This window comes from Squalius cephalus (assembly GCF_949319135.1).
Source record: "Squalius cephalus genome assembly, chromosome: 9".
NCBI classification, from domain to species: domain Eukaryota; kingdom Metazoa; phylum Chordata; class Actinopteri; order Cypriniformes; family Leuciscidae; genus Squalius; species Squalius cephalus.
The window spans coordinates 14,498,841-14,525,116 of record NC_137130.1 but is presented as its reverse complement, the minus strand read 5'-3'; the positions used below and the strand labels follow the sequence as shown (position 1 = coordinate 14,525,116).

General features: G+C 37.0%; 1 protein-coding gene across 3 annotated transcripts in view; it reads right to left on the bottom strand.

Moving 5' to 3' along the window:
- fgf14 (fibroblast growth factor 14) overlaps positions 1-26,276 on the bottom strand; it is a 137,241-nt gene that overhangs the window by 20,110 nt on the left and 90,855 nt on the right. For all 3 annotated transcript variants that reach the window (XM_079882437.1, XM_079882438.1, XM_079882436.1), the window contains exon 3: positions 24,103-24,206. In XM_079882437.1, the coding sequence (XP_079738563.1) occupies positions 24,103-24,206 (104 nt within the window). The remainder of the gene's footprint in view (positions 1-24,102; positions 24,207-26,276) is intronic.

The following is a 26,276-nucleotide window of genomic DNA, read 5'->3' as shown; positions in this document are numbered from 1 at the left end:
TGATGTAACCCATTAAATGAAATGCGAGACATCTGCTAAAGGAGGGGCTCACTTCGCACAACAGTAGCATCATTACACATTATAAAAAAGTAATTGAGATCTACGGTCAACAACCCTGGCTGTCATGCAGGAGTTACGACTCCCGACAGAGCATTTGGACTTTGTTTACTGACACACGTTAGCATGTGCGCTTGTTTGCAGAGTTTATTATGATGTGATCATTTAATAGGACACCCATTAAACTGAGAAAAAAATCTCAGTGCATTCTGCCAAATAACACTGCCACAAAATTACAGTAATGTTGTCAACACAATGTTTTGGCATGCAATGTATCGAAAAGGCCATAGATATTTCAATACTCCAAACGTAATTCAAATAGATCCTGCTCACGAATACAAGTTGATGGAGGAGTACTTCAAAAGGGAGGACTAAGGTTGGATCTCTGCTCTCTCGAACATGGTTTGCAAACCATGCCTGCGTTCTTTCATCCCTACACTCATCTGTTCAATAGTTTTGCAGATCCCGTGGAGCCAAATTTGAGCAGATATAAGCCAGGCATGCAGCACAGTCCAAATGTACTGTGTGGTAGAAGAGAGAAGTGATTATGTTGGGGGTCTATATTTGTTTATAGAGAACTGAGAGCTGCCACCCCCCATCACGCACACACAAACCATCTAAAGCTCAGAAGAGTGAAGCTGCCAGAGCTGTCAGAGCAGACGTGTATGTGGGAAAGAGAGTGGGTGTTCGTGTATGTTTATTAAACAAGACTGTGGAGGGATCCCGAATGGTTGAAAATATCTCCCCGCCTGGCAGCGGGGATGAGGCGCGCTGTTAAAGGTAGCGTGTGGGTTGAGAGTCTGTGCTGTGCGGAGCGTTACTGAACAAAACCATCTGGGCCTCAGAGATATCTTCTGAGAAACAACTGGAGACGCCGTATCTCGCTTTTCATCTCATAGCGGGTGCATGCAGAAATGCCACGGCTTGTGCTGAGAGCTAAGAAACACATTCAGACACTCCAATCCACCGTTATAGCTGTGACATATATAGACCATAACAGATTAAAAAGGCCAGCTGGTTTTGATTTTAAGAAACTTTGTTTCCGCAGCTAAGTTAGCAAATATTGTAGCATTCGTAAGTCACTCTAGATAAATTAATAAAGTATAAATGCAAGCATGCAGGACATAATACACATTTATGGCAACAGATGTACACATGCTTATGAAATGCTAGACATTTGTCTGGTATCATGTATTAGTGCTTCTGATGAAGTGGAGTGGATGTTTTACATTAGCTAATAATAACCTCTTAAAATGTAGTGAGATTAAGCTGTCATCTAATTTTATATGGGCGCTCCAATGAAAACGTGACCTTGTCTTTTTAAATCACTAACTTAGTGTTTCCCACACATAGACTAATTCGTGGTGGTGCGCCACAGAATCAACACCGGCCGCCACATATTGCGTTTCGCTATAAAAAAAATTTTGTTACACTATTTAAAACACGCAGCGTATTCATTCAGCTGCATTTCCTTTCCCTGCTCTCCCTCCGTCTCTCTGTCACTCATCACTCTCTCACAAGCGATTTTTTTGTCTCGCCAAAGCCTTATTTGATCGGTGAGTGATGTAGATGTCTGCTGCGCTTGCGATAGGGCGCATATTACTGAAAGAACGAGCAGAGAGAGAGAGCCCCGGTCGCGCGCGTGTGCGCGTCTTCAAACTGTCTTGCTCTCTCTCGCTCCCTCGCGCATATTAATCAAAATCAATTGAGAATTGAGACGATGGTAAAAGATCAGAAGACCGAAGTTTCACGTGGAGCATTCAGAGATTTTTCTTCCTGAATTACCGCTGGGTGTGAATTGTGCTAAAAAATAAAAAATAAATAAAAAATAATTTTTTTACGTTGCCTTATCTTCTCTGAAAAGCGTTCCGCCCATTCAGCTGACATAAAAAACACTTTCATTAAAACAAAACAAAACCTATCCAATGATGAAATGTTTTCTGTGTTGACAAATCTTGTGCAATGTCCTAACTGACGGGATAATCACACAACGCGTACAAGTCCACTAATTACACGTCCGATTCGCGAACTAATGACTCCTTTGAACCGATTCCATTTAATGAATGGTTAAAACAACTGATCTGTCCAACACTGAACTCACGACATGTGTGAATCGGTGTATAACAAATCGGTAACACTTTACAATAAGGTTCCCTTTATTATAGTTAACTACATCAGTTAACATTAACTTCTACAGCATTTATTAATCTTTATTAATGTTAATTTCACTATTTACTAGTAGCCTACATTATTTAAATCAAGTTGTATTTGTTAACATTAGTTAGCCTAATGCACTGTGTGAAGTAACATAATAAAAATACAGCTGTTCATTGTTTGTTCAACTAAGATTAACAAAGATTAATAAATACAGTAACAAATGTATTGCTCGTGGTTCATGTTAGTTAGCCTAGTACATTAATCTAAACAAATCAAACCACATTTAACACCTCTTAAAATGAGAATGTAAGTGTGCTTACCCCATTTTTTTAGTAAGAGTGGTTAGCAAGATAAACCTTAATAACCTTAATAAACTACTGTATTTTCAGGTATCTATATGACAATGTGTAGAACAATTACCAAAACAATCTTTTAGTTTAGACTGTTTTCGGTAAATGCAGTTGGGTTGTCAAGGTAAAAACCCTAAATAAGCTGTGAATCAAATAAACTTACTATAAATAATGTTATGTAATGTTTTTACTCTTACATTGAATGTTTGGATTTTGTAAACCACCACCACCACCACAAAGTGCTTTCTAATCTGTGGGAAACACTGTAACTGCCATGCCATTTCATCCTCTGTGCACCTCACCCTGATACAACAGCAGCTGTTGTTTACACGATTTCTTTTTCTTTAGTGTGTGTTTGTTATTTATGACCTACCCCTGTCAAAGTTCACATACAAGCATTAGTCTCAAATTATGGCCGGAATACGTAACTCTTTCCACACCAGCATTTTGTTTTGTTTTTTAAGTTGCCAGCCACACTAAATTTTCATGGCCCCCAGCATAATTTGTATGAATATCTGACCATGCAATATCGAAGGAAAGTACAGACCCTCTTCTTTTAAACAAAACAAGCTTATTTCTAGCTTTATTCTAACTTAATGCATTCTTTTTTTATCAACACCACAATGTGGGTAAGTTTAATAAAAAAAGCAACATTTTGGGCAAAAAGCTGAGAAAAACGTGTTTTTGTCAAAGACTACATCCAGATCAGATTCAGAACGATGATCAAAACACAGACGGAGTAGATCGAGTCCATCAACACCCCCAAAGCTTTCACAATCCTATACCTCATCCTGGGTCGACAGGAGGGACTGTCTGATATTGATTCACCAGATTTGTTGTTGCCATGGTATCCGAAGCACAAGCTGTAAAGGCCCCGCCCTCTTTTGGAAAGCCGGCAGAGAGCAGCTCATTTGAATTTAAAGAGATACACGAAAACAGCATGTTTTTGCTTACAGTCAAAAAGGGCATTTACAGCATAGTTTAATAAATGATTTGTAGGGTATTTTGAGCTGAAACTTCACATACACATTCTGGGGACACCTGAGACTTATATTACATATTGTATAAAGCGGCATAATAGGTACAAGTTACAAATCTACAGCATGCTGTCAACAGAATTATTTTCGACAATGCGCTTACAATGAAAGTCTATAAATCCTGAAACCTTAAATAAACATTAGAATACAAGATTTCGTCAGTCACGATGCACTGCTGGCCCGATTGTGCAAGTGAATATTCCGTCATGTTCCGACTCTCGAAACGCTAGAGTCTAGTATTGCCGCATGCAACGTGCTTGACTTGTGCAACCCATTTTGAGAGACAGAGAGATAGAAGCACCGTTGAATCACACACGCTGTTTGTGAAATTCCATCTAGTTTTTAAAAGACTGATTTGATTTTATAATCTGTGTGGATTCATTTACTAATACAACCTACATGCTAAAGTGAATCAATGATTGCGGAAATTTCCTGCATTATAAGTGGGAGACCTGCGGGAATGATTAGAATTATGCGCAATACCCACGCCGAAAATTGAGCCCTGGCCTAGCACGTTTAGACAATTTAAAGAGCTTTGCAGCTCAAACACAACAAAATTTTGTAGGAATAATTAAATGTTTGTCTTGACCTGTGACTTTCATTGCAAGTGCAATATTGTAAATGTAATTTTTGACCAGTGAGAGAGGATTCAAATTATTTTCTATGTTAATCGACACTATGATAGCATGACAGTATGATAGCCGGAATATTCCTACAGACAGCTTGGAATGGAACAGATGAATATTGTGTCATTGCATCTCAGAAAGTTCTTTCACTTCATGGCTTTTAAACCCCCTTGATTTAGTTTTCTGCAACAATAACAAAAATTACTAACATGAATTCACAACATAAACAAAAAATGACAACATGTAGTTATGACATCAAGCAACAGAAGTCAATATTGGTACATTTTCTGCCATGGCTTTCTTGTGTGGTTTGTGATGTAAAATGAATCTGAACGATTCGAAGCCTTTCGATACTAGCTTTCCCTATTGATTTCTGTATATTGCTTTATATGAAATGCTTTCATTTTGAGAGGAAATAAAAGACACTCTAGAGCTCTAGGGTCTGTGTGAGTGTACCGTTTGCTGCAAGGGGTGAAGGAGTGCTGTGTTCTTTACATTTTCTGAGCACAGCTTCATCTCTGTGACTGCCTGGTGCAACGACAGACTTATAGAACAGATCTGTGGGAAGCTGTCTGTACTCTTGTGGCCCGAGGGGCTGGCATGGAAACAGCTATTGAGCTTGCAATGGTGCTCATTACACTTTCACAAGCAGCCCAAAAACACTGCGTAATGAAAAATAGGCTGCACTTTGTTCTGTAGACAAGTGTGAACTGTGGAAAAGAGTGAGATAAAAAGATGAAGGAAACCATGACGGGGACATCTCTAGAGAGATGATTATTCAAGGTCTGTATAGTGAGATTGTATGACAGCCTTACAACCAAGCAAGCTGATGGAAAAATCAAACACACTTCACTATAATGTCCTCCCTTTCTCAAGTACTGCTGGGAAATGGGATTCATTTCAGCCAATTGGTTCAGTTGGCTAAACAATTTACCAGTCATCATCCCTGAAAAGTGTTCACTGAAGTCCCTTAAATATTAAGGTTTTTTTTTTTTAACTATTGCTCATACCTATTATTGTTCTTCCAAGCAATAAATAAAACAGACTGTTGGAAAAATCTCATTGACTTACAGAATACCTAAGTCAGAATGCCATAGAAACTTAAGAGTGGTCCAGTAAACTACCACCCTGGCAACCATCTTAACACAACTGCATAGCAACAGATCACCACCCAGAACACCAAAAAAACTTTTTTTTTTTTTTTTAGACATCACTCAGAAAACATAAAACTCTAGTATTGTTATCTAGATTTTTTGTTTTCTTTATTTATCATATTTATATGTTAATTTTTGCATTAAAGTCTGTCATTTTAATTAAGATCTTAATGTTTACCTTATATACAAATGATGAATACTGCTCTGATTTTTCTAATAAATTGTATCATCTACACTATCGTTCAAAAGTTTGGGGTTATTTTTTTCAAAAACAATTAATACTACTGTATGTGACCCAAAAAGACATTCATAATGTTACAAAAGATTTCTATTGTATCTATATCTATATATTAGGGGTGTAACGGTTCACAAAATTCAGTTCGATATGACACAGTGGTGTCACGGTTCGGTACGTTTTTGATACTGCAAAAAGAAAGAAATGCCAGAGAAATTTCCATGATTTTTTTAATTTATATTTTTTTTATTAAAACTAACATCATAAAGTATGATCTTTTTTAACTTTGAACAATGTTGGAGCTATACTTGACCCATCTTCTGGGGTGTCTTCTTAGCAGCATATAAAACAAAAACAGCTCCTTGTAAAAAAAAAAGAAATGTAATATTGTAATAGTTATAAACAAATACAAAGAAATTACCATTTGAGGGCAGCATTTTTATTCATAATGTCGAAATAATAATTCAAAAGCAAAATGATTAAAAAAATAAATATTTGGTAGTGGAAATGGCAGCCACCTACTGGTTACAATGGTAATTTAATGTAATTTATTTTTAAATAAGAGTTTCCCTATATCTTGAAACTTTTAGTTTTATAAATGGGAGTAATCTTTGAAGGATGAAAAACAATCTTTTGGTCATCACATTAAAATAACATTTAAATATGATAATATTTGAGTTTCGAAGTGCTGGAATAAGATGTGTGACGTACTTGAAAGTATTTTATTATTCCTGCCAAACTTCCATGGTTACAGTTAGTTTTTCTACATTAAATCCAAAGTGAATGTTTCTGATATGTGGACTTAAAGCCTATAACTAGTTCATTCATGGTAAAATGTTTCTCCTGGTTTCCCCGTCAGCGTTGATCTAATAGAGATCTACCGTTAATAACGGAGAAATGTGAACGTTTCTCACTAGATCTCGCAGCGATGTTATTACTTCTGTGGTGAATTTAAATGCTTTCTTTACTGGATTTCTTAGAGCTGTGTAGTAACAGTGATCAAACAGTAAGATCAGCTCGCGCTGCACTGACATTGATCCAAACTGATAAACGGTCCATGAAGCAGAAGCACAAATGAGTAGCGCAGTTTCGTTCCGCTTTCATTACATTTGCTATTTGATTGTGGTGGTCGCACCAGCGAAAATCTTCTTCTTCTCCACCCACGCTAGAAAGCGTATTGGGCGACTTAAAAAAATCTTACTGACCCCATATATATACAGTATGAATTGTATAATAATATAATAGTTAAATTAAGAAAACAATTCCCCCAAATGAAGTTTTGTTATCAGATTATAGCTTGCTAGCAACTTTTTCAAAAGGGTAGCCTAAGGCTGATGCTATTTGAGTAGCTTGGAGCTTGGCAAGCTGCAGTTTCAAACTCTGTTAATCGCTGAATGTGTTTGTCTGTAGAGTTGCCAGCTTGATGGCTCTAACATTGCTATCTACCACAGCATAAAGCAAAGGCAAGAGTTTGTGATGCTTTTATGAAACATTCATCCAAAGCACGCCTGTAAAACTGAGGGTGGACAAGGCTGGGATTCAATCCACAGAACACACCACCCACGATCACCATCAAATCTACTCTGAAAATAAATAAGATGCTAAGCTAATTACAGGTCCTCCAAGTGCACTCTGACAGTTGCTACGACTATACGCAAATCAGTGTTATCAGGCTGTTCAGCTAAGACACAACTAATTACATCTTTTCACTTAATGTCCTGGTCAATTTTGCCATTGTAGCACCTCTTTTATCCTTCCGTGGGCTCATTTGCATGTTTCATGTTCGGAAAGCAACAGGCTGCACTATGCTTTGACATATTCCGCAATTAGAAAGACAAATTAAAGGAACTATTTCTTCAAGGGTCACAAGTATTCTCACATGTGAACATGTCTTATGGCTTTGGCTTGCATTATTGAGTAATATATGGAAAGTAAAATAGAGACAATGGCCACTCTATGAAGCTTGTTCTGTGGGTACTGGATCTCTTGTCTTGTGAACTCAATTTATCATGTGTGAAGAAGATTCATGGAGGACCCAGTAACATCAGGATCCTTCTGATACCAAAATCTAATGAATATACATCAAGGTAATGCTGCATTCAATGTGGAGCAGCTAAAAAGACTCGCTTTTTAGGTTGTTTTAAGCATTACCATTACAAATGTCCACCATGCATGGCATAGTGAGGTAAGAATGCATGGAAACCTTCATTATCTACTGTAAATCGACTTCAATGTCATTTTCTCATAAAGTACAAGTGAGCTAACAAAAGTCAGAAATAGTTTCTGCTGAAATGTTTGTGTTGCACTCACAAGTTATTTCTGAGGCATATAATCAAAGAGCAATTTTCTGTGAAAAAATTAAACGTAACTCCTCAGAAAAAGTGTTAAGTACCAGTAGGCTATATTAAACCATTTGTAAGTATAATCCCAAACCCCTGCTGAGTCCATCAGCAATATGTAATCTAGACAAGTTTTTTTTGTTCTTTTCTTTTCTTTTTCCATTTTAGATCGGGAAATGCTCTTATGTTACAGACAAGAAAAAAAATGGATTTAGAATGCAGTACACTTGGTAGGAACTAAAAAGAACGCACAATTCAGAAAGAATAGTAGAAAACTACATTTTTATCTTCAAAATCAGAAAATAGGAAATTTGGGGAAAAAAGCACTGTTGTAGGCACTCTGTTACAGACCTGACAGTTTTGAATGTGGCAAGTCTGAGGCATTGTTAAGCTATCCATTTAGACTGTGCAAGTAATGTAATTAAACCCACGATACAATCTTACACAATAACTAAACCACTAAATGCTGTGATTTACAATAAAGTTTGCTTTCACTGCTTCTTTCAGAGTGAAGCAGCATTGCTCTAGTGCATGTGGGGCTCACACTTAGCAGCAGAAACATGAGATGATAAATGTTTATCATATTGCAGCTCCAGTCGAAAAATGATTGTTTTGACCAAATTGTTTGATAGCTAAATGAGCAATGTATGCATAAAGCTTTCATTTGAATCAGCTTTGTTAAGACTCATATATTTGATTTCATTTTTTTTTTTTCAAGCTTGATTTTTTCATAGCATGGTATGCCCCAAATAGTTAATGGAATTTAATGTATGCATGTTGACAGTAAGTCAATGGGGAGCTGGGCAAAGTGGGCACCTTATGGAAATTTAAAGTGTAATCACAACAGATGCGGATTAAAATATTGACATTGATTATAAGTCAATGCCATTTCACTAATGAATCAGTTCTAACAGAGTGCATGCAAATAGTTATGGTTTATACTAGTGTGCACCACTAGCGGCGCCAGGATTTTGATTGTAGGTGGGCCTCCAGAAAACTGGATGGGCCAGTTAAAATAAGCCAAAAAAAAAAAAAAAAAAAAAACCGGGTTCCCCTTCATCTCAATTTCAGCGCTTTTCTGCGGCACTGAGGACAGCGACTCAGTAGCCTACCTGAATTTAATGAGTAATTAGCAGGTTTAAAAAAAAATTAAACAGGAATTTTTTGTTGCTTTTTTTAATACAATTACAATTTAATTTAATTTATTGTTTAATAAAATTATAGGCCTATTATTTTTAGTTTATTAACAGCAACAACAGCTGTAAAGATGAAGTTGACGATCGCCATCTCCGTAGTGAACGCGCCTATAGAGAGAAATGCACATCATGGATTACATAACCAAAGAGTAGCCTATTTCTTTTCGTTTTAAATTGTTAAGACATTTCAAGCTTTCTTAAGATATATTTCATGTCTGTGAGGCATATGCTGAGTTTCGTTAAGTTAGGATGAGATGCGCTCCTGTTCACGAGCAATGCAAGTGACCGCGCGGGCGCCTCCATGATTATGTTTGCATTGCTTCTTATTTATTAAATCCAGGCAATTGGTTGATTAAAAAAATATTAAAATTAAGATACAATTTATACAAAACGAAATTCACTTAAAAAAAGGCTTTCTACAAAACAAAACTTAATTAAGTTGTCAAAATCATGTCTGACCCGCTCCATGTCTCTCGATATTGCGTATCCTATCTTACTCGTGCGGTTCACTTTTCATAATCAACATAGATGAAAAAATAACATTATAATATTTTAACAAATATGAAACTAAATGAGCTTATTTAAAGGCTACAAAACATATAGTAGGCCTACAGACTCTCTTTGTACAAATTGCTGCACATTCATTTTATTCTGAATTTTGCACACATAAGTTGAAAGGCATTTGTTTGTGCATGCATGTAAAACATATCTGCAACATTTATCAAGTTCACTGATAATTATGCGTGCATTTATTAATTATTATCTTAATGAATAATGTAACAAGGACGAAGCATGTAAACTGCGTTGTTTGTTTAGAATGGAATGGATCGCAAATAGATCCGAATGAAGAAACGTACAAAACCATAGTAGAAAATGGGTGGGCCCGGACATAAAATGGTAGCGCCACGGCTGGTGTGCACTTGTCCAGCAAATACTGCGGGCTCTTCAGCTGTCCCCCAATGAACAGGGAATACAGAGCTCCTCTTGTGTGTGCACGGAGAGAAAATTAAAGAGAATGCTTGAAACAAAAACAAAACAAAAAAACAGTAGGCTACATTTTTCTGATTCATCCAATGATTCAGTCATAGGGAGTGTCCTTTTATCACTGTGCAGGGCTCCAGACTGCGACCAAATGGTCACATTTTGCAACTTTTTTGTTTGTGAGAGAGTGCGAGCACCTTTCACAACTAGTCACACGTGTGCGACCTGCAAATTAGGCTTCCTGCGGTAGTCCTGTGTTACACAGTGTTTGGCCGTACACAGATTACATTACTTGGCCAATATGGCACCGCACCGCCCCCACTGTCGTTTTGCTTTTTTATAGAAATAAAAACCATTTAGTTTAGCCTGATAATGGACGCTACAATTATAAACTGAAACCGTCTGCTCTGCTCCATACAGCACGAGCTGCAGGTTCGCAGCACAGTTCAGCAGGAGTCAGATTTAACTTATTACGTAACGAGAGTAAGGCGAGAAGACTGACAGGATAAGGCCCGATCACACAGAATGCGGTTTTCAGGTTTGAAAACGCAAGACGCACCGCACTGCCTTTTTTTGTTGACTTTTTTTTTATTTAGAAAAGAGCAGTGCGCTGCATGTTGCTAAGCAACCACCGAAACAGCTGTCCTGTCAGTCTGATCAAGGATTATAGCGCGAGCGCTCTAAAATCTTTGGTTTGCTGTCAAGTAAATTGTCATATTAACTTTTTATTAACTTTATTTACTTTTTGTTAACAATGTGGTATCTGAATCATAATCATTAACACTGTGCGCCTGAATCATAATCATACAATGTTCGTTCATTGGCCAGAGGAGAACTGGCCCCTGACTGAGCCAGGGTTCTTCCAAGGTTTTTTTTTCCATTCTGCCACCTGTTCCTTGCCACTGTCGCCTTTTTCCACCTTTGTTGCCATTGGCTTGGCTTGCTTAGTTGGGGACATTAAATTTAACATTTAATTTAATATTCAACAATATGTATAATACATATATATATATTAACTAAATTAATAACTTTTTTTAAAACAAAAAAGAAACATCACTGAACTTACTTAAGATGGACTGTGACTGGAAACAAACTTTTTTGCATTATTTTCCTGTTATCTCTGTAAAGCTGCTTTGAAACAATCTGTATTGTAAAAAGCGCTATATAAATAAATGTGACTTGACTTGACTTGGTAGTTGTGGTTCGTGAAGTCATACACCACGGGGTAACCTGCGACAGCCACCACAAGCTTCTCCTCCCTCTCCGGACGTTCAAAGCAACGGTAAACGTTCGGCACTTCAACGGAAGGCCCACCTCTCCATTCATTCGATTGGACAGTGGGGGGAAAAGGCAATGACATCGGGTGCTTTTTTTGCTGAGTTGATTTTTTTTCAACTTCAGGCGCTCAGAACGATCCTACAAAAAAACGAGGCGCAGCAGGCGGTTAAAACGTGAGGTGCCTAGGGCACAAAACGCTCACTGCCAATAGAAAACAATTTAAAAAAGGCGCCTCTCACGGCAAAAAACACATTCTGTGTAATCAGGGCCTAATGGTGGAGGATTTTGTGTGCAACAGATTCTGAGCATCATTGATAAATATCTTGTAAAATGTGCGGTCAGTACCACCGCTCCCAGCTGTTTAACACATTTATGTATCATACAGTACCTGCAAATATTTTATTAAAAACTCTTATAAACACCTGATATTATTTTTAAGGGAGGTTGTCAATTGTTTAGTTGCAGATGCAAAGTATCAATTATTGATCAAATAAATATCACTTATTCCATTAGGTATTACTTATTATCACTTATTCCATTATAGACAATTCACTTAGCAGTTGGTAAAGATTTTGATTCCATAAAATTAAAACACACTGTCTTTCTTCCTACATGGACAGCTCTATCCAATACAATGATTCTATTCATAATCTATCATGACTAAATTTTTCTGTCTCAAACAGCCTGTCTATGACTCAAACAACCTCAGTCAGGAAAACAGAAAATGTTTTGTACGAATGCATAATCCACAAGGGCTACAGTATGTTTTATACTAGTGTATCTTAAGTGAAGCTCTCTGACTGCTCGTAACAATATAAAAATCCTCCGACATACCCAAAGCTTTTTTCTCCTGTGCCATCAAGAAGATCCTCCACCTTTCAGACTGTCTCCCGCTCTCTAATCGATATTGCGTACTTTCCACTCTGTTGTGCTCAGATTATCTGTCAGATACACATAATGCACAGCTCCAAAAGTAGGTCATCTCTTTTTTTGCAACATCCTTTTTCATGAAGACATAGGCAGATTTTACAAAGTCATTTTACCTGAAACAACCCCCCCACCCTTTCATTTGAGGATCAATGTAAATCATCATGGTTGTACGGCCCTTCCGAGGAGGAAAACTGGAGAATAAATTGTCCTGCTTCTGTTTTGAGAAGACAGCTCCAAAGCTTTATGGTTAAAATGCCAGTAAACTTACTACACCTTCATGTCGATAAATACAAGGCCAGTTGTACCCACCAAATAACTAGTGATACTGGTCGTCTTTTGTAGATGATGGCCTTTCACTGATTTGTGAATGGTGTCTAATTAAATTGATCAAAAATGACTGTAAAGACATTTATAATATGTGACCCTGGATCACAAAACCAGTCACAAGTTGCACGGGTATATTTGTGGCAATAACCAACAACACATTGTATGGGTCAAAATGATCGATTTTTCTTTTATGTCAAATCATTGGGATATTAAGTAAAGATCATGTTCCACGAAAATATTTTGTAAATTTCCTACCGTAAATATATAAAAATGATCACATTTCCAACAAAAATGTTAAGCTAACTGTTTCCAAAATTGATAATAATAAGAAATAAAATAAGCACCAAAAAGCATATCAGAATGATTTTTGAAGGATTTTATTAGTAATGGCTGCTGAAAGTAGTGGCTAATATTACAATATTCACAACATTACTGTTTTACTGTATTTTTTATTAAAGAAATGCAGCCTTGGTAAGCATAAGAGACTTCTTTCAAAAACAATAATAAATCTTACCAACCCCAAAGTTTTGAAAGGTAGTGTATAACACAAGGATGCTGACTGTATTCTTGACTGAGCAGTACAGGTGAATATATAAAGAGGGACGTATAGGACAACCATAACCAAAGGAAAGCATCTTAAAGGAATATTTATGACTTTTTCCAGTGGGATGTTTCAGGCCCACAGTAAAACTTAATGAGAACCAAGGTACGTTATAAACAGAGAGTTATAAATATTGCACAAGCAGATAACCGTATGCTTCAGTCCATAAAGCCATTTTTTGGTTCACAGCTTGTATTCCAAAGCTATTACATGGCTGAAAATAGATGACAAAAAAATCATGTTGAAAACATGGCCAAACTTGCCTGAAGATATGGCCAGACAAAAAGAGACCAAACTGGCATGGCTGTAAGGCCAATGTCGGGGAGCAAGCAAAGTATTCTATTTAGATATAGTCTGACAGTGAAATTGCTTTCACCTCCATTAGTCACCTGACCTGGTTTTGCCTATGTATTTCCAAATAAGACCTGCTTTCTGCCACACAAGCTGGCACAGGGAAACTTTATCAGCGCGCCAAGCTCCATCTCACTGGTAGGGCTTCCATTAACTCTGCGACTGGGCTTTCACGCGACACCTTCCTCCTAATCCTCCATCCTCCTTTAAATGACTGCATTGAATTCTAAGTGAGCGAGCCTGCTCTCTATACCAATGCCAGTAAAATCAATGAAAAAGCATGGACATTCTGTCAAGTCGTGACCCTTGGGCTATGTGTTGCAAAAGTGCTTAAGCTTACTGACAGACTATTCAAAATTGAATTGTCCGCACAACGGACATAGTACTTGGGTTAGATACAGTTTTGACTATAGTTATAACTATATATAGGCCAAATGACAATAATTGAAAAAGACATAAAAGTAAGTGTGGTATTATTCAGCTAAGCAGAATGAAAAACATGGCCTATTTATAACCGACTTGTCCCCTGATTCTATTTTCCAAGCCAGCTTGTAGCTTTGACCTTATTGTTCATTAATGCATGAAGATGGCTTCTCACCAGTCCCTTGTTCCTCCCTCTGCTGTCGCTGTATTCAGGTAGCACAGGTTGGTGAAGCTTATTTAAAAAAAAAAAAAAACACAGGTCCTCATGACGATTTGCATTCAAGATGCCAATTTAACACAAATAATAAAAGCTAAAGCATTTTAGCATATTCCATTTAATAAGGTGTTTCATCAAAAAATGTTATGCTCTGTGATTCCGGTTGCTTGCTCAAACAAAACAAACAAACAAAAAAATGTGTAGGAAGATTTAGACGTGAGGGTGAGAATAATAAACACTTGAGAATATAATCAGACTGAGCCATCTGCCATCAGTGAGAAATGCCATGGGATGAACTCGCTCATATCTTATCTATTATAGCTTATATCCTCAGGTTGTTTTTGGGCTGCGGTTTCTTGCCCATTGGAGAAGCATGCCCCTTATAACAGGAATAAATATGTCTAAAAAGGTGAAGGAAGGTATTTTATTTGTTTTAACAGAACAGATAATCTTCCAAACGTCAGGCGGTGACCATCAGCGGGAGGGCAGGGATAGGATGGTGCTTATCTCTGACTGGATAGGTTATGTGAAATCTCTGGTTAGATATGAGATTACTGTTCAAAAATATGCTGTAAGAAGACAACTTCTTATCTTTAACCAACATATATGTCTACCCTACAAGAAATCCTGGCAACCAGCCAACTCATTGCAGGAAATTATGGAAAGATTTGATTGTTTTTATAACCCCAATTGTACACCCCCACTGAATGAGATTACAAGTACTGTAGAAAAACATCAAGTGAGTGGAAATGCTGTCATTACGTCAGAAGATGACAGATGTGATTACTTTAATTCATGGAGATAAAATCTCTATCACTCAGAAATATGCCAAAAAGATCCATAAAAAGATGTATCCATTACTGCAATGTGTTGTGGCTGCATTGTTCAGTAAGTGTTCAGAAAGTAAATCAAATACTTAACAAGTGAAAAGAGCTTTGTACGCAACCTCTGGTAGCAATAGTTCAAACACAAGCACCAAAGGGATGTAAGTCTACAGGGGCCAGTCTACTGATGTGAAGAGTCAATCTAACACTCATGAAAGGTAGCTCTAACAACTGTGGCAGGGCGATAAAGCTATAGACCTGTCTCTCTTCAATGCATAGAGAAGAACAAATGGCTTTGAAAAGACCCAGAGAGCCACAAAAGGCCAAATCACTCAGCCATATAACAGTGACTTGAATGAATATACGATTTTTTTTTAATGTTCTTTGCCATTTGTTTTAATAGTTACATACACATTTCTCATTCACTCAAGCAGACAAGTGTTTGCTTTTCAGACCAATGCTCTGTTTTGTATTTATATAACTGCATAACTGTCACACCTGCAGCCACCTAGAAAAGGAGCTTGATTATTATTCCAAAGGATGAATCAGCCTATGAACATCAGAAGCAGAGAGGAAAGCAGAGTTTGAACCCTTTGAATAAAAGAGAGGGATTGAAAAATTGAAGATTATTGAAGTCTTTCTTTTCTCCCAGGCATGAGTCCATTGTGCCGAGACTCCAAGACATTTTGATACTATCAGGTCACTTGTACTCCTGCACAGTACAAAAAAAGGCCTGACAGACAAAAGACCAGGATGCAGTGCTAGAGCTTCTTAATGGAATTCTGCTCTATTCAACAGGACTATTGTATTCTTCCAGCCTGACTCTAAGATAGAATAGAGAACAACTAATCAAAGTGGGCTGTCAGCGTGCCTTCATTTGTGTTTGACTGATGAAGGTAAATGAGTAACGATTGATTGTACACTATAAAATGTCATTAATCTGAAATACAATAAAATGTTGGAATGATAGAAACGGACACAAAATAATTTCAAAACTCATTTTAGCCAGGGCAGACCAGTTTTAGTAGTCTGTGGCTTTCATTAGAATAGTAATAAATCTCATTCTGGTCTATTTTCCTGCTTAGCGGTTTATGCCAAAATGCGGCATACTATTAATTCCATCATTTTTATTCATTTAATTTAGCAAAAACTCTTGAGTATATAAAGTATGAAGCTCTTTGAAAAATGGTTAAAGTCAAGTTTGCCGTAGTGCTAGGATTAAAATGTATTTTCTAATAAAAAATAATAATAAAAATGGCCCTTAATGGATGGAGGGTCAGGTAATAACTGCACGCTCTCATAGAAAGAGGAATAATGACAAATGAATCTACAAACCGGAGAAAAGGAGAGGAGCTTTCTCTGCCATTACCTGAATCATTCAAACAGGAACAGAGAGAGGAGAAAAGAAGCAGTGATAGAAAGCTGAGAGAGAGCGTGGGCGCATCCATAGAGTTGATTAGTAAGCCCATTAGGAACAAGAAAGATTTTCATTGTGTAGGACTCCATAGTGAAGTATGCGGGGTCAGCTGTGGCTGAATATTGGAAGTTTAAGCTTTGTCACCTGGGAAAAATAGCTTCTGCATTTCAACATGTTTAATCCATAAAACCATTATTCTAAAACTAATGTCTAGCACTAAAAATACCTGTATTATTGGAAACATGTATGGAGCATATACAGAGGCACTTTAGACACTCTTAAAAATATATGACAAGGGAGACTTCCGGGTTAAGGATGGAGTAAGACATGTTTTTTGGAGCTCTGCTGACTTTCACTCAAATTTCATTAAAACAAGAAAGCATAAAGTTCGCAAGTGATCTCGAAGCCTTTATAGTGTTGCATACGTTCAGTGTCATTTGCAACTTGCTTTTTTAAATGCCGTCGAAGAAACAAGGGAAGAAAGATGCTGCTGAGGGAGAAAGTTTGGCAGAGACCGTGGGCTCGTTGGAAGAGGCCTGCTCAACCGCGAGTAACGACCCGGTGCTACTTGCAATTGAATCAATCCGAGTGGATTTGGGCAAGGTTAAAACAGAGAGCTTGAAAGGAGACATGGCGACTTGGCAAGAAAACTGATGCGAAGTTTGATGCAATGCAGTTAATAATAAATGACCACCGTACAACTCTCGAACACCTTGAACAGACCGCTAATGCCTCGTCAGATGCTGTTACGAACGAAACTACAAGCCAAAGTTAAAAGTCTGTCTGAGGAGGTGTCAGAACTAATGGAGAAATGCATCGATCTGGAAGGCCGTTCTAAGAGGCAAAATCTAAGAATCACGGGAGTCCGAGAAGGATTGGAAAGCGCTCAAGGAGCCAGAGAATTTGTAGCTAAGCTGCTCATGGAGGTGCTTGGACTAGATGAACTTCCTGTTCTGGACCGAGCGCACCGAGCTCTTCGCTCCCGGCCTGAGGACAGTGACCCGCCGCGCCAGTTCATCACTCGAGTGCATCATGGCCATATCATGGAAAACATCATGCGCAAAGTGTCATCACAAAGAAAGCTAACCTTTAACAGTCACTCCATCCAGATCTTCAGAGACTACCCTTCGGCTTTGGTCAAACGTCGCGCAGCCTTTGCCAGAGTACTACAGATCCTTCGGGATAAACCCGGTGTGAAGTTTGGCATTCTGTATCCTGCGAAGCTGCGGGTGACGTACAGCGAGGGAGAGAAACTTTTCACCGATGCGAATGAGGCATGGAAATTTGCAGTCGAACAGTTTGGGGCAGTAAAGTAGATGTTGAACAATAACTTGAGAAGAATTCCTGTTGTTTTGTTGGAAGTTTATTTTATTTAGCGGACACGATGCTGGATCATTGTGAAGTCTTTGAAAGGTAATATGCGGAGGTGGGCTTTTCTTTTCTACGTTTTATTTATTAGTTTGCGCTTTTCTTGCCTTCAACTTTGTGAAAAAGTTCTGCTATACATTTGTTCCTGTAACAGCTAAACATGTTCTGTTATCTAATGTTTTGTTGGGAGGGTGGGTCGGTGCTAAAGGTTTCCATGGTAACAACTACCAGTGTGTAGGTTAGGGCTGGGCGATATGGACCAAAAGTCATATCCCGATATATTTAAGCTGAATATCGATATACGATATATATCCCAATATTTTTTCCGCAAAGTGAGAGCAAATGTTCAGTCAAAGTCAAAGCCAAGTTTTATTGAAACCAGCTATTTCAGTGAACAGTTGCAAAATCAAATGAATAAATAATAAACAGGTTTCTTCACCTAAGTTAGGGCTGCAAAAATCATAATTGCCGATTATTCCCTTTGAATTGTAATTGCAAATTTGAATTGTAATTGCATAATTGTAATTAATCCCTTTGAACTATATTGATACATGCGATATGGTCTAATTCCATATCGCATTTCAAAAATATATCGATATCCCCCAGCCCTAGTGTAGGTAATTGGTTGGAGCAGATTAGGATGTCTGTTATAATCACTGTTTATGTTTAATAATCTAAATGCAAAGGGGGCTTCACTAAATTTTTCAACTTGGAATGTTAAATGGCTGAATGAACCAGTTAAGAGAGGGAAAATACTGTCTCATTTAAAATCACTGTCTTAGGATATTATGTTCCTGCAAGAAACTCATTTGAAATGCACTGCCCACGTTAGACTGAGGTGCAAGTGGATTGGACAAATATATCATTCAAATTTATCTGCCAAATCTAGAGGCACAGCTACCCTTAACCATAAAGAAGTTCCATTTAAAAATAATCAGACTATTTCAGATAAAGAAGGGAGATATGTGATAGTTGTTGGAGAAGTATTTTCAGAAGTGACTTTTTCTATTAAAATAGTAATATGGAGAAACCACAAAGAAATTGGAGGCTTAATTCTCATTTACTAAGATAATAAATAAAAGTCTTTATCAATTACTTAAAACAGGAGATAAAACCCTTTTTCGAGTTCAATCTCAAAGAAAAAGAAGTTGGGTTGAATTAGAGGTATCTGAAATGAAAAAACAGCCATGTTTTTAGTTGCTAAACAGCCATGTATTGAAAATTATAAAGAAATCTGTGCACTTAAATACAAATTGAATCAAATTCTCTCTTCTAAAATTTCTAAATCCTTTCTGTATGTAAAGCAAAAATACTTTGAATTCGGTGATAAACCTCAGAAACTTTTAGCTCGACAACTCCGTAAAATAATATCTGAACGTACAATATACAAAATTAGATCAGACAAAGGAGAAATTCTCACTTCCTCTAGGGATATAAATAGTAGGTTCCAGACATTTTATGAGGCACTATACTCGTCTTAAGGAAGTATAGATCCTAAAGTTATGGCTCAGTTTCTAGACCAACAGAATCTTCCCTAATTAAATCAAGAACAAGTTGACGAGTTAGGTGCAGAAATTACTATTAAAGAAATATCAGATACTATAAAATCTCTAAAAGGCTGTAAAACTCCTGGGCTGCGTTTCCCAAAAGCATCGTAAGCCTAAGTTGATCGTAAAAACGATCGTACGACTGATCTTAATATTATGGTCTGTTTCCCAAAAGCATCGTAGCTTAAGTAGCACTTGAAAATCTTCGTAGATCTACGAGTACTCTGGAGTAATCGTACATCCCCAAGTGCATCGTAAGAAGACAGATTTATGAGGACACCTGCAGGACAACCGGCAGATTACACCTTTAACTTTATTCAAATGCAATGTGATTATAATATAAGGTTTTGATTGTACTTTATTGTACACATTTCATTACTTTTTTTTTGTTGTTGGTTAAATTAATGTATAAATTAAATAATTAAAAAGGTCAGAAAACAAAACTAAAAAAATATAAATAATTTAATCTAATAATTTTAATCAAAATAAACAAAAAATAAATAAAAGAAATCCTTTAAATCTGTTAAAAATTACATCTTTGTTTTGCTCTATCTCCTCTAAAAGGACATTAATTTCATCTTTTTGAAAGGTATCTTTTCTTGTTTTTTTTTGTTTTTGTTTTTTTTGTTCAGCCATTTTGTCAGTGCCTCCGCCTGTAGGTGCTTTATATAGAGTTGCCTTGATTGCTAATCCACAACAGATGACAATTATTAGGGTAAACGTTCAGAATACGATTCCATATAAGGTTATATTTCAGCACTTCGCGAATGGACAGCGACTCTTAAGTAGCACGTAGAGCGCGTTCTCGCGCGTTCATGTTAAGTGCATTTTTGGGAAACGCTCTTGGAATTGCTGCGAGCGTTCATAACCTTGTATGTAGAAAGCGCTCTTAAGAGCTAAGATACATCGTTATCGGGAAACCTGGCCCTGGTCCAGATGGATTTTGTGATGAACTCTATAAAGCGTTTAACAAACTACTATCACCTTAGTTATATAGGGTTTACAAACAGGCATTTATAGATCACCCCCTACCGCCGTCCTTAGATGAGGCAATTATTATTGTTGTCCCAAAAAAAGGAAGGAACCCAGAGAAACTGGGTTCTTATAGGCCGATCTCACTACTAAATACAGATCAAAAAAATCTGGCAAAAACTTTGGAACATAGATTAAACACAGTAATTAGAAACTTGGTGCACCCAGATCAAACCGGCTTCATACCAAAACTTAACTCTTCTTCTAATCTTAGGCGTCTCTTAAACATAATGTACTCTTCCAGAGGCCTGGCGCAAGATTCTGTCATTGGATGCGGAGAAGGCATTCGATCAAATTGAATGGCCTTACCTATTTGTGGTATTGAAGAAGTTTAATCTTGGAGACAATTTTATTTCAAGGATTAAATTTTTGTACTCTAGTCTGTGTGCAATAATTCTCACAAATCAAACAATATCCTCTCGTTTGAATTTATATAGAGGTACAAGACAAGGTTGCTCGCTGTCACCACTTTTGTTTGCTTTAGCGACTGAGCCCTTAGCGGACGCCATTAGAGTCCATTCCGGTATTAAAGCCTATAAAACCATAAATACTGATAATATATTAGCGTTATATGCAGATGATATAATTTTATTCCAAATATCCTTAATTTGATTAATTTATATGGTACATTTGCAGGATATAAAATTAATTGTGACAAAAGTGTGTTGATGCCAGTCACTATCAAAGATTCTTCTTGGCTTCATCACTTGCCCTTTAAGGTTGCTTCAGAACAATTCACATATCTAGGAATAGAGGTGACAAAAAAGTTTTCCAATTTAGTTAGGCTAATTTTCAACCCCTGTTGTTTAAACTTAAATCCATGATCAAGTTCTGGAGAATGTTTCCTATTTCTCTTCTGGGTAGGGTAAATGCAATTAAGATGATATTTCTCCCACAATTTTTGTACATGGTGCAGAACATTCCTGTATTTCTCTATTCTGGTTCCTTTTGTCTGGGACTATAAAGCCCATAGGATTTCTAAGCAGCACCTATGTAAACCCAAAATACAGGGTGGGCTCGCCCTACCTTATTTCCTTTATTACTATTGGGCAGCAAACCTGAGGGTTCTGACTTCATGGATAGATTCTACTATGATAGGGGAGAGCTGGCTGATGCTGGAACAGGAGGAATGCCTCCCATATTCCATTAACTCAATACTTCTATCACCTACAGGTATAGATAGTTCACTTTATAATCACAACCCTGTTACTCATAATTCTATTCGTATTTGGAAACAGTTAAAGACGCATTTTAAATTCATCCAGATATCGTTTTTGCTCTCTACCTCAGCTAACCCCTCCTTTTGCCCTACGATGTTAGACAGTGCATTTGAGATTAGGAAACATTTAGGGTTACGAGATATAGGGGATTTATATATGAATGGAAAATTTCAACAGTTGTGTAAGAAATCATTTCTTTAGGTACCTTCAAATTAGAGACTTAGTCTTACATTCCTAATTATGTCACTGCCAAATGTATCTGGATGCATTCTTGGAAAGACATCATAGAGATGGTAATACCATCTCCTTTCTGTACAAGGCTTTAGAACAGGTGAAAAGTCCTTCGATGGAGAAAATTAAATCTGCCTGGGAAGAGGAACTTGTAGAAATTCCTAGTGAAATGTGGGAACGCAGTCTTGAACTTGTCCACAGGTGTTCCATTAATGCAAGACATTGTCTTAATCAGTTTAAAGTGCTTCATAGGCTTCATTATTCCAAGTGTAAACTGAACAAAATATTTCCAGAAGTGTCTCCATTATGTGACAAATGTCAAATTTTAGATGCCAGCCTGTCTCATTGCTATGTTATGTGTCCAAAATTACAAAGTTTCTGAAATAAGATTTTCCAGGTTTTTTCAGATACGGATACGTTTTGAACCAGATCCTATATTAATTATAGTTGGAGTTTCTGAAGAGTTTTCGAGACTTACACTGGTACAACAACATTTTGTTTCATATGGTTTAATTTCTGCTAAAAATTATTTTGTTTTGGAAGAAAAAGGAAGTTCCGACGCTTAAACTATGGCTGACAGAGTTGACTGGTACACTACATTTAGAAAGAATTAGGTGTGCTCTAAAAAACAAGATTTTGTTATTTGAAAAAATGTGGTCCCCTTTTATTTCTTTTCTGCAAGCTAGTGATTAATGTTTACTATGCCTTCATCACCTGCTTTTACCACTGGATAGCACCTTTGGGTGGAGTGTTTGGGTGGAGTTGGATGTTTTTTTGTTTTGTTTTTCATATTTGTTAGGATGTAAGTTTTATTTGTTTGCATAAAAAAAGTGTAGTTACAAATGATCTTCTGTTGAAATACCAAATAAAAACACATTTAAACACCAAAAATATATGACAACAATAAAAAATATATATCAAAGCAAGTTTAATTTATATTAAAGATACTTTTCAAGCAAAAAAAAGAAAACAAAAATCACAAAACCCTTCAAATTATGAAACAATTGATGAATGAAAATCTTTAGACCATCTGGTCATTGTAAAAACAAGTTTGTTCAGAGAAAAGGTCTAGAATCATACGTTTGCAGACCTCACTTGGTTTGACATTCTGTTATTGAATGCAATTAAATCCATTAATTTTAAGTGTGGCTTAAGTGTCCAAAACTGTCTAAATACTTTTGGGGGGGATGTCTCACATCTGCCTGTTTCAGTATGCAAAGTTATTTGTATGATGTGACACGTTAGATTTAAATTTAGATTGATTAGTTCAGTAGACACTTTTACCCACACTGACTTACAAATACAACAACCAATTCATTACCCCCAGAGAGGAATGGTAAGAGTAGCAGTGTTTCAGCAACAGATCTTCTTGATAAAACTACTAATGATTATGTGGGTGTGCATAACTGTGGTGTGCATTTAAAACTAAAACCATAATAGAGACATTATGAGCTATTATGTATTATAGCTCCATAATGATTTCTGCCGTGTAAAAGACATTTATATGTAACTTCTGTCAGCTACCTCCTGTGTACCTATCTGGACATATATTGTCCCATATCTGTTTATTAGTGCAATATTTGTTTTTACAGAATTAAATAATAGATCACAAGATGTCCAGTCTAAAATTTTGCAGTAGTCGCAATGACTCATCTTTTACCTGCAGTGAGAATATTTTTCATATGAGTTTGTGCTCTAGAGGTATAAAGGAGTAGCAAAGAGGGAATCAGCTTTGAGCCTGAGCTGATGTGTCATTGTAAATGAAATGGCCATGCCGACATCTGAGAGAGGGCAAATGACTGATACTGAGAGTGAGAATGGGCAATTTTGTATGTGCAGATTTTTTATGTGTCCAAGGCCACAAAAACATGACATTTCATAGTTAAACTATCCAACCAAACCCTGTTCCAGAACCAAGGGAGCTTCCTTGAAACATACTCATCTAATTACAATGGAAAATATTACCCATTATTTGTATGTGCTAAGTATTTTGTGGCTATTAAAGATTAGCATTTATAACTTAGCAAATATGCTAACAGAAAAACTTCATTGGAATCAGTTGTGTATCACTTCTCCCATGTACAATCAATCAGTTGTTTCAGCTAGGATACCTAATTAGAAGGAGATTCTGGTACAGGGCAACAGAATCTTGAACAAACTGCCATCTGTAAGACCTGAATTCTTCACAAACACTGTGTACTCACTGATGTGTACAGATGGCCTTCTCCATTCATGGCAATGTACAAGCCCGTCTTCACAGACTGAATAGCAACGACCCGAAGGCCCACAGGAATGAGGTTGAACAACGCTGTAAAACAATACAGGGGTTAACAAATGCGAATTTCCCATGAATTCAAATTTCAACAAATAATATCTGAAATAAGAAGTGTGGAATTGTGGAATTACTGTCAAATTTGAAAATGAAGAAAATTTGAGTACAGTAAAGTGCTTTTGAATGTTGCTATGCAGTTCTCAAGAGTGATTATGATGTAGAACAAACCACAGTCCTGCACGCGGACGGGTGAACAGCTAACTTTGATGTAACGTTGCGAGTGCGGATTGGGAATCAATAGGCACGGGCGGACTGCGGGTCCAATAGCCAAGAGACTATTTTGACTGAATTTGGTAACCACTGATAGGCAGCTGCTTATTTGTGTTTGCGCTCTATAGTCTGAAGACCGCTAAAAATGTTACAATGTTTCAACGTGGATTAGCGTTGAGCACAGCGACGTTTGCGCACTGCCTGCAACTTAAGTGATTGACAGCTTCAGTCATTAAGAGAGCGCTCTTTGCCCGCTTTCTGTATAGCCTACAATCTATTCTCAATTTGTATAAAAGTTTTATTTTTTATGCTGCTAAGAGGACCAATGTCCGCTTATACACTGCAGAGTTTCAGGAGAGACAACCGCATTTAAATGCAGAGTGAATCCGGTAAAATATCACTGATCTAATACCTATTGTGGCAATATAGGCTCATTTGGCCATATTCTTCTAATTTATGGAGAGCTCTAAGCATCAGTATATGGCCTATTTCTGCACATTTGTTCAAAATAGCCTGCATGGGCATATTGCTCACATACAGAAAAAAAGTTTTGTTTACACGACGGATGCACTTTCTCATCTTTTATTTCAGTTAATTATCACCATGTGCTGCCACATGTCTATTTACCTTAAATGCATCAACTCAGAATGCCATGTTGATTTTATTGCTTGTGTTACATGAGAAAATAAATGATTAAATTAGTGCTGCTGTCGGATAATGGGTCAGGTGTTCTGTTAAGTACTGCGGGTTCGGGGCGGGTGAAGGTTTACCAAACAGGGCCCGTGCAGGACTCTGGAACAAACCGCTAACCCCAAAAATAATAGCAAATAATAGCATAATAACGTCACTAAAATAGAATTAGAATGATAAACATTGGGCTTCTAATCTGAACCCATAAACTGAACATGAGCCGCACTCCACAGAGTGCATAAACAAGTGTGGTGCATAAAAACTGATACACAGAAATTGAATGGAGGCCTCATATTATGTAAAATAATTGTTTTTATGCCCAGTGGGCAGCAACAGAAGCCTGGCGCTACAAGCTGGAGCATAGAAGTCTAGTGATTGGAGACAGTAGTAGTGCGTGGCAGATTTAATGGGTCTTTTGTTGTTGGAGCAGCTCTTCGCTTTTGTTAGGTAACGGCCATTGTTTGTACTGGAGGGAAGTAACAGCCTAGCTGGTGACACTAAGTGCATCCAAAGGGGTGATTTAAACCTAAAGTGTAATGAACTGACTTCAACTCACTGTTAATTGGCAGAGCTCCTGGGGTGCTAGAAAATGATTTCAGAAAAGCCCTGTTCTGGAAGACTCTGGTGTGGCAAAATAAGAGTGGGACAGTTTACATCAAAGAAAGTTTCTGGAAGTGCTTCATGAATGGATTCTTACAAGGGCACCAAAATGGACTTTGCATCCTAGTCTTCCAAAGCAAGCATGATATTGAAATCTCTCATGCCATTTCATTCTTTTCCTTCTCCTCCTTTTCTCTCTCCCTCCATCTCAATCTACATATGGATTTGCAGCTTATAGAATTTATATAAATAACCCATATTAATATTATTATTTTACTAAAAATGAAAAAAAAAAAAGTAAAGTGCAATTTATTTTTAAGATAACACAAGCATTTTCACAGAAAATCTAATTATCAAACAATAAATTAATGATTTTTTTAGACAAAATGGTTAAAAATCAATGCAAAGATGGCAAAAACTTAGAATTAGAATTATTTGTTTGCAGATCACATTTTGTTATCTAATGCAATTAAATGTTTTAATTTTTTGCAATTAAATTACATCCAAGTCTGGCTTAAGTGTCTGAAACTATCCAAATACATCTGG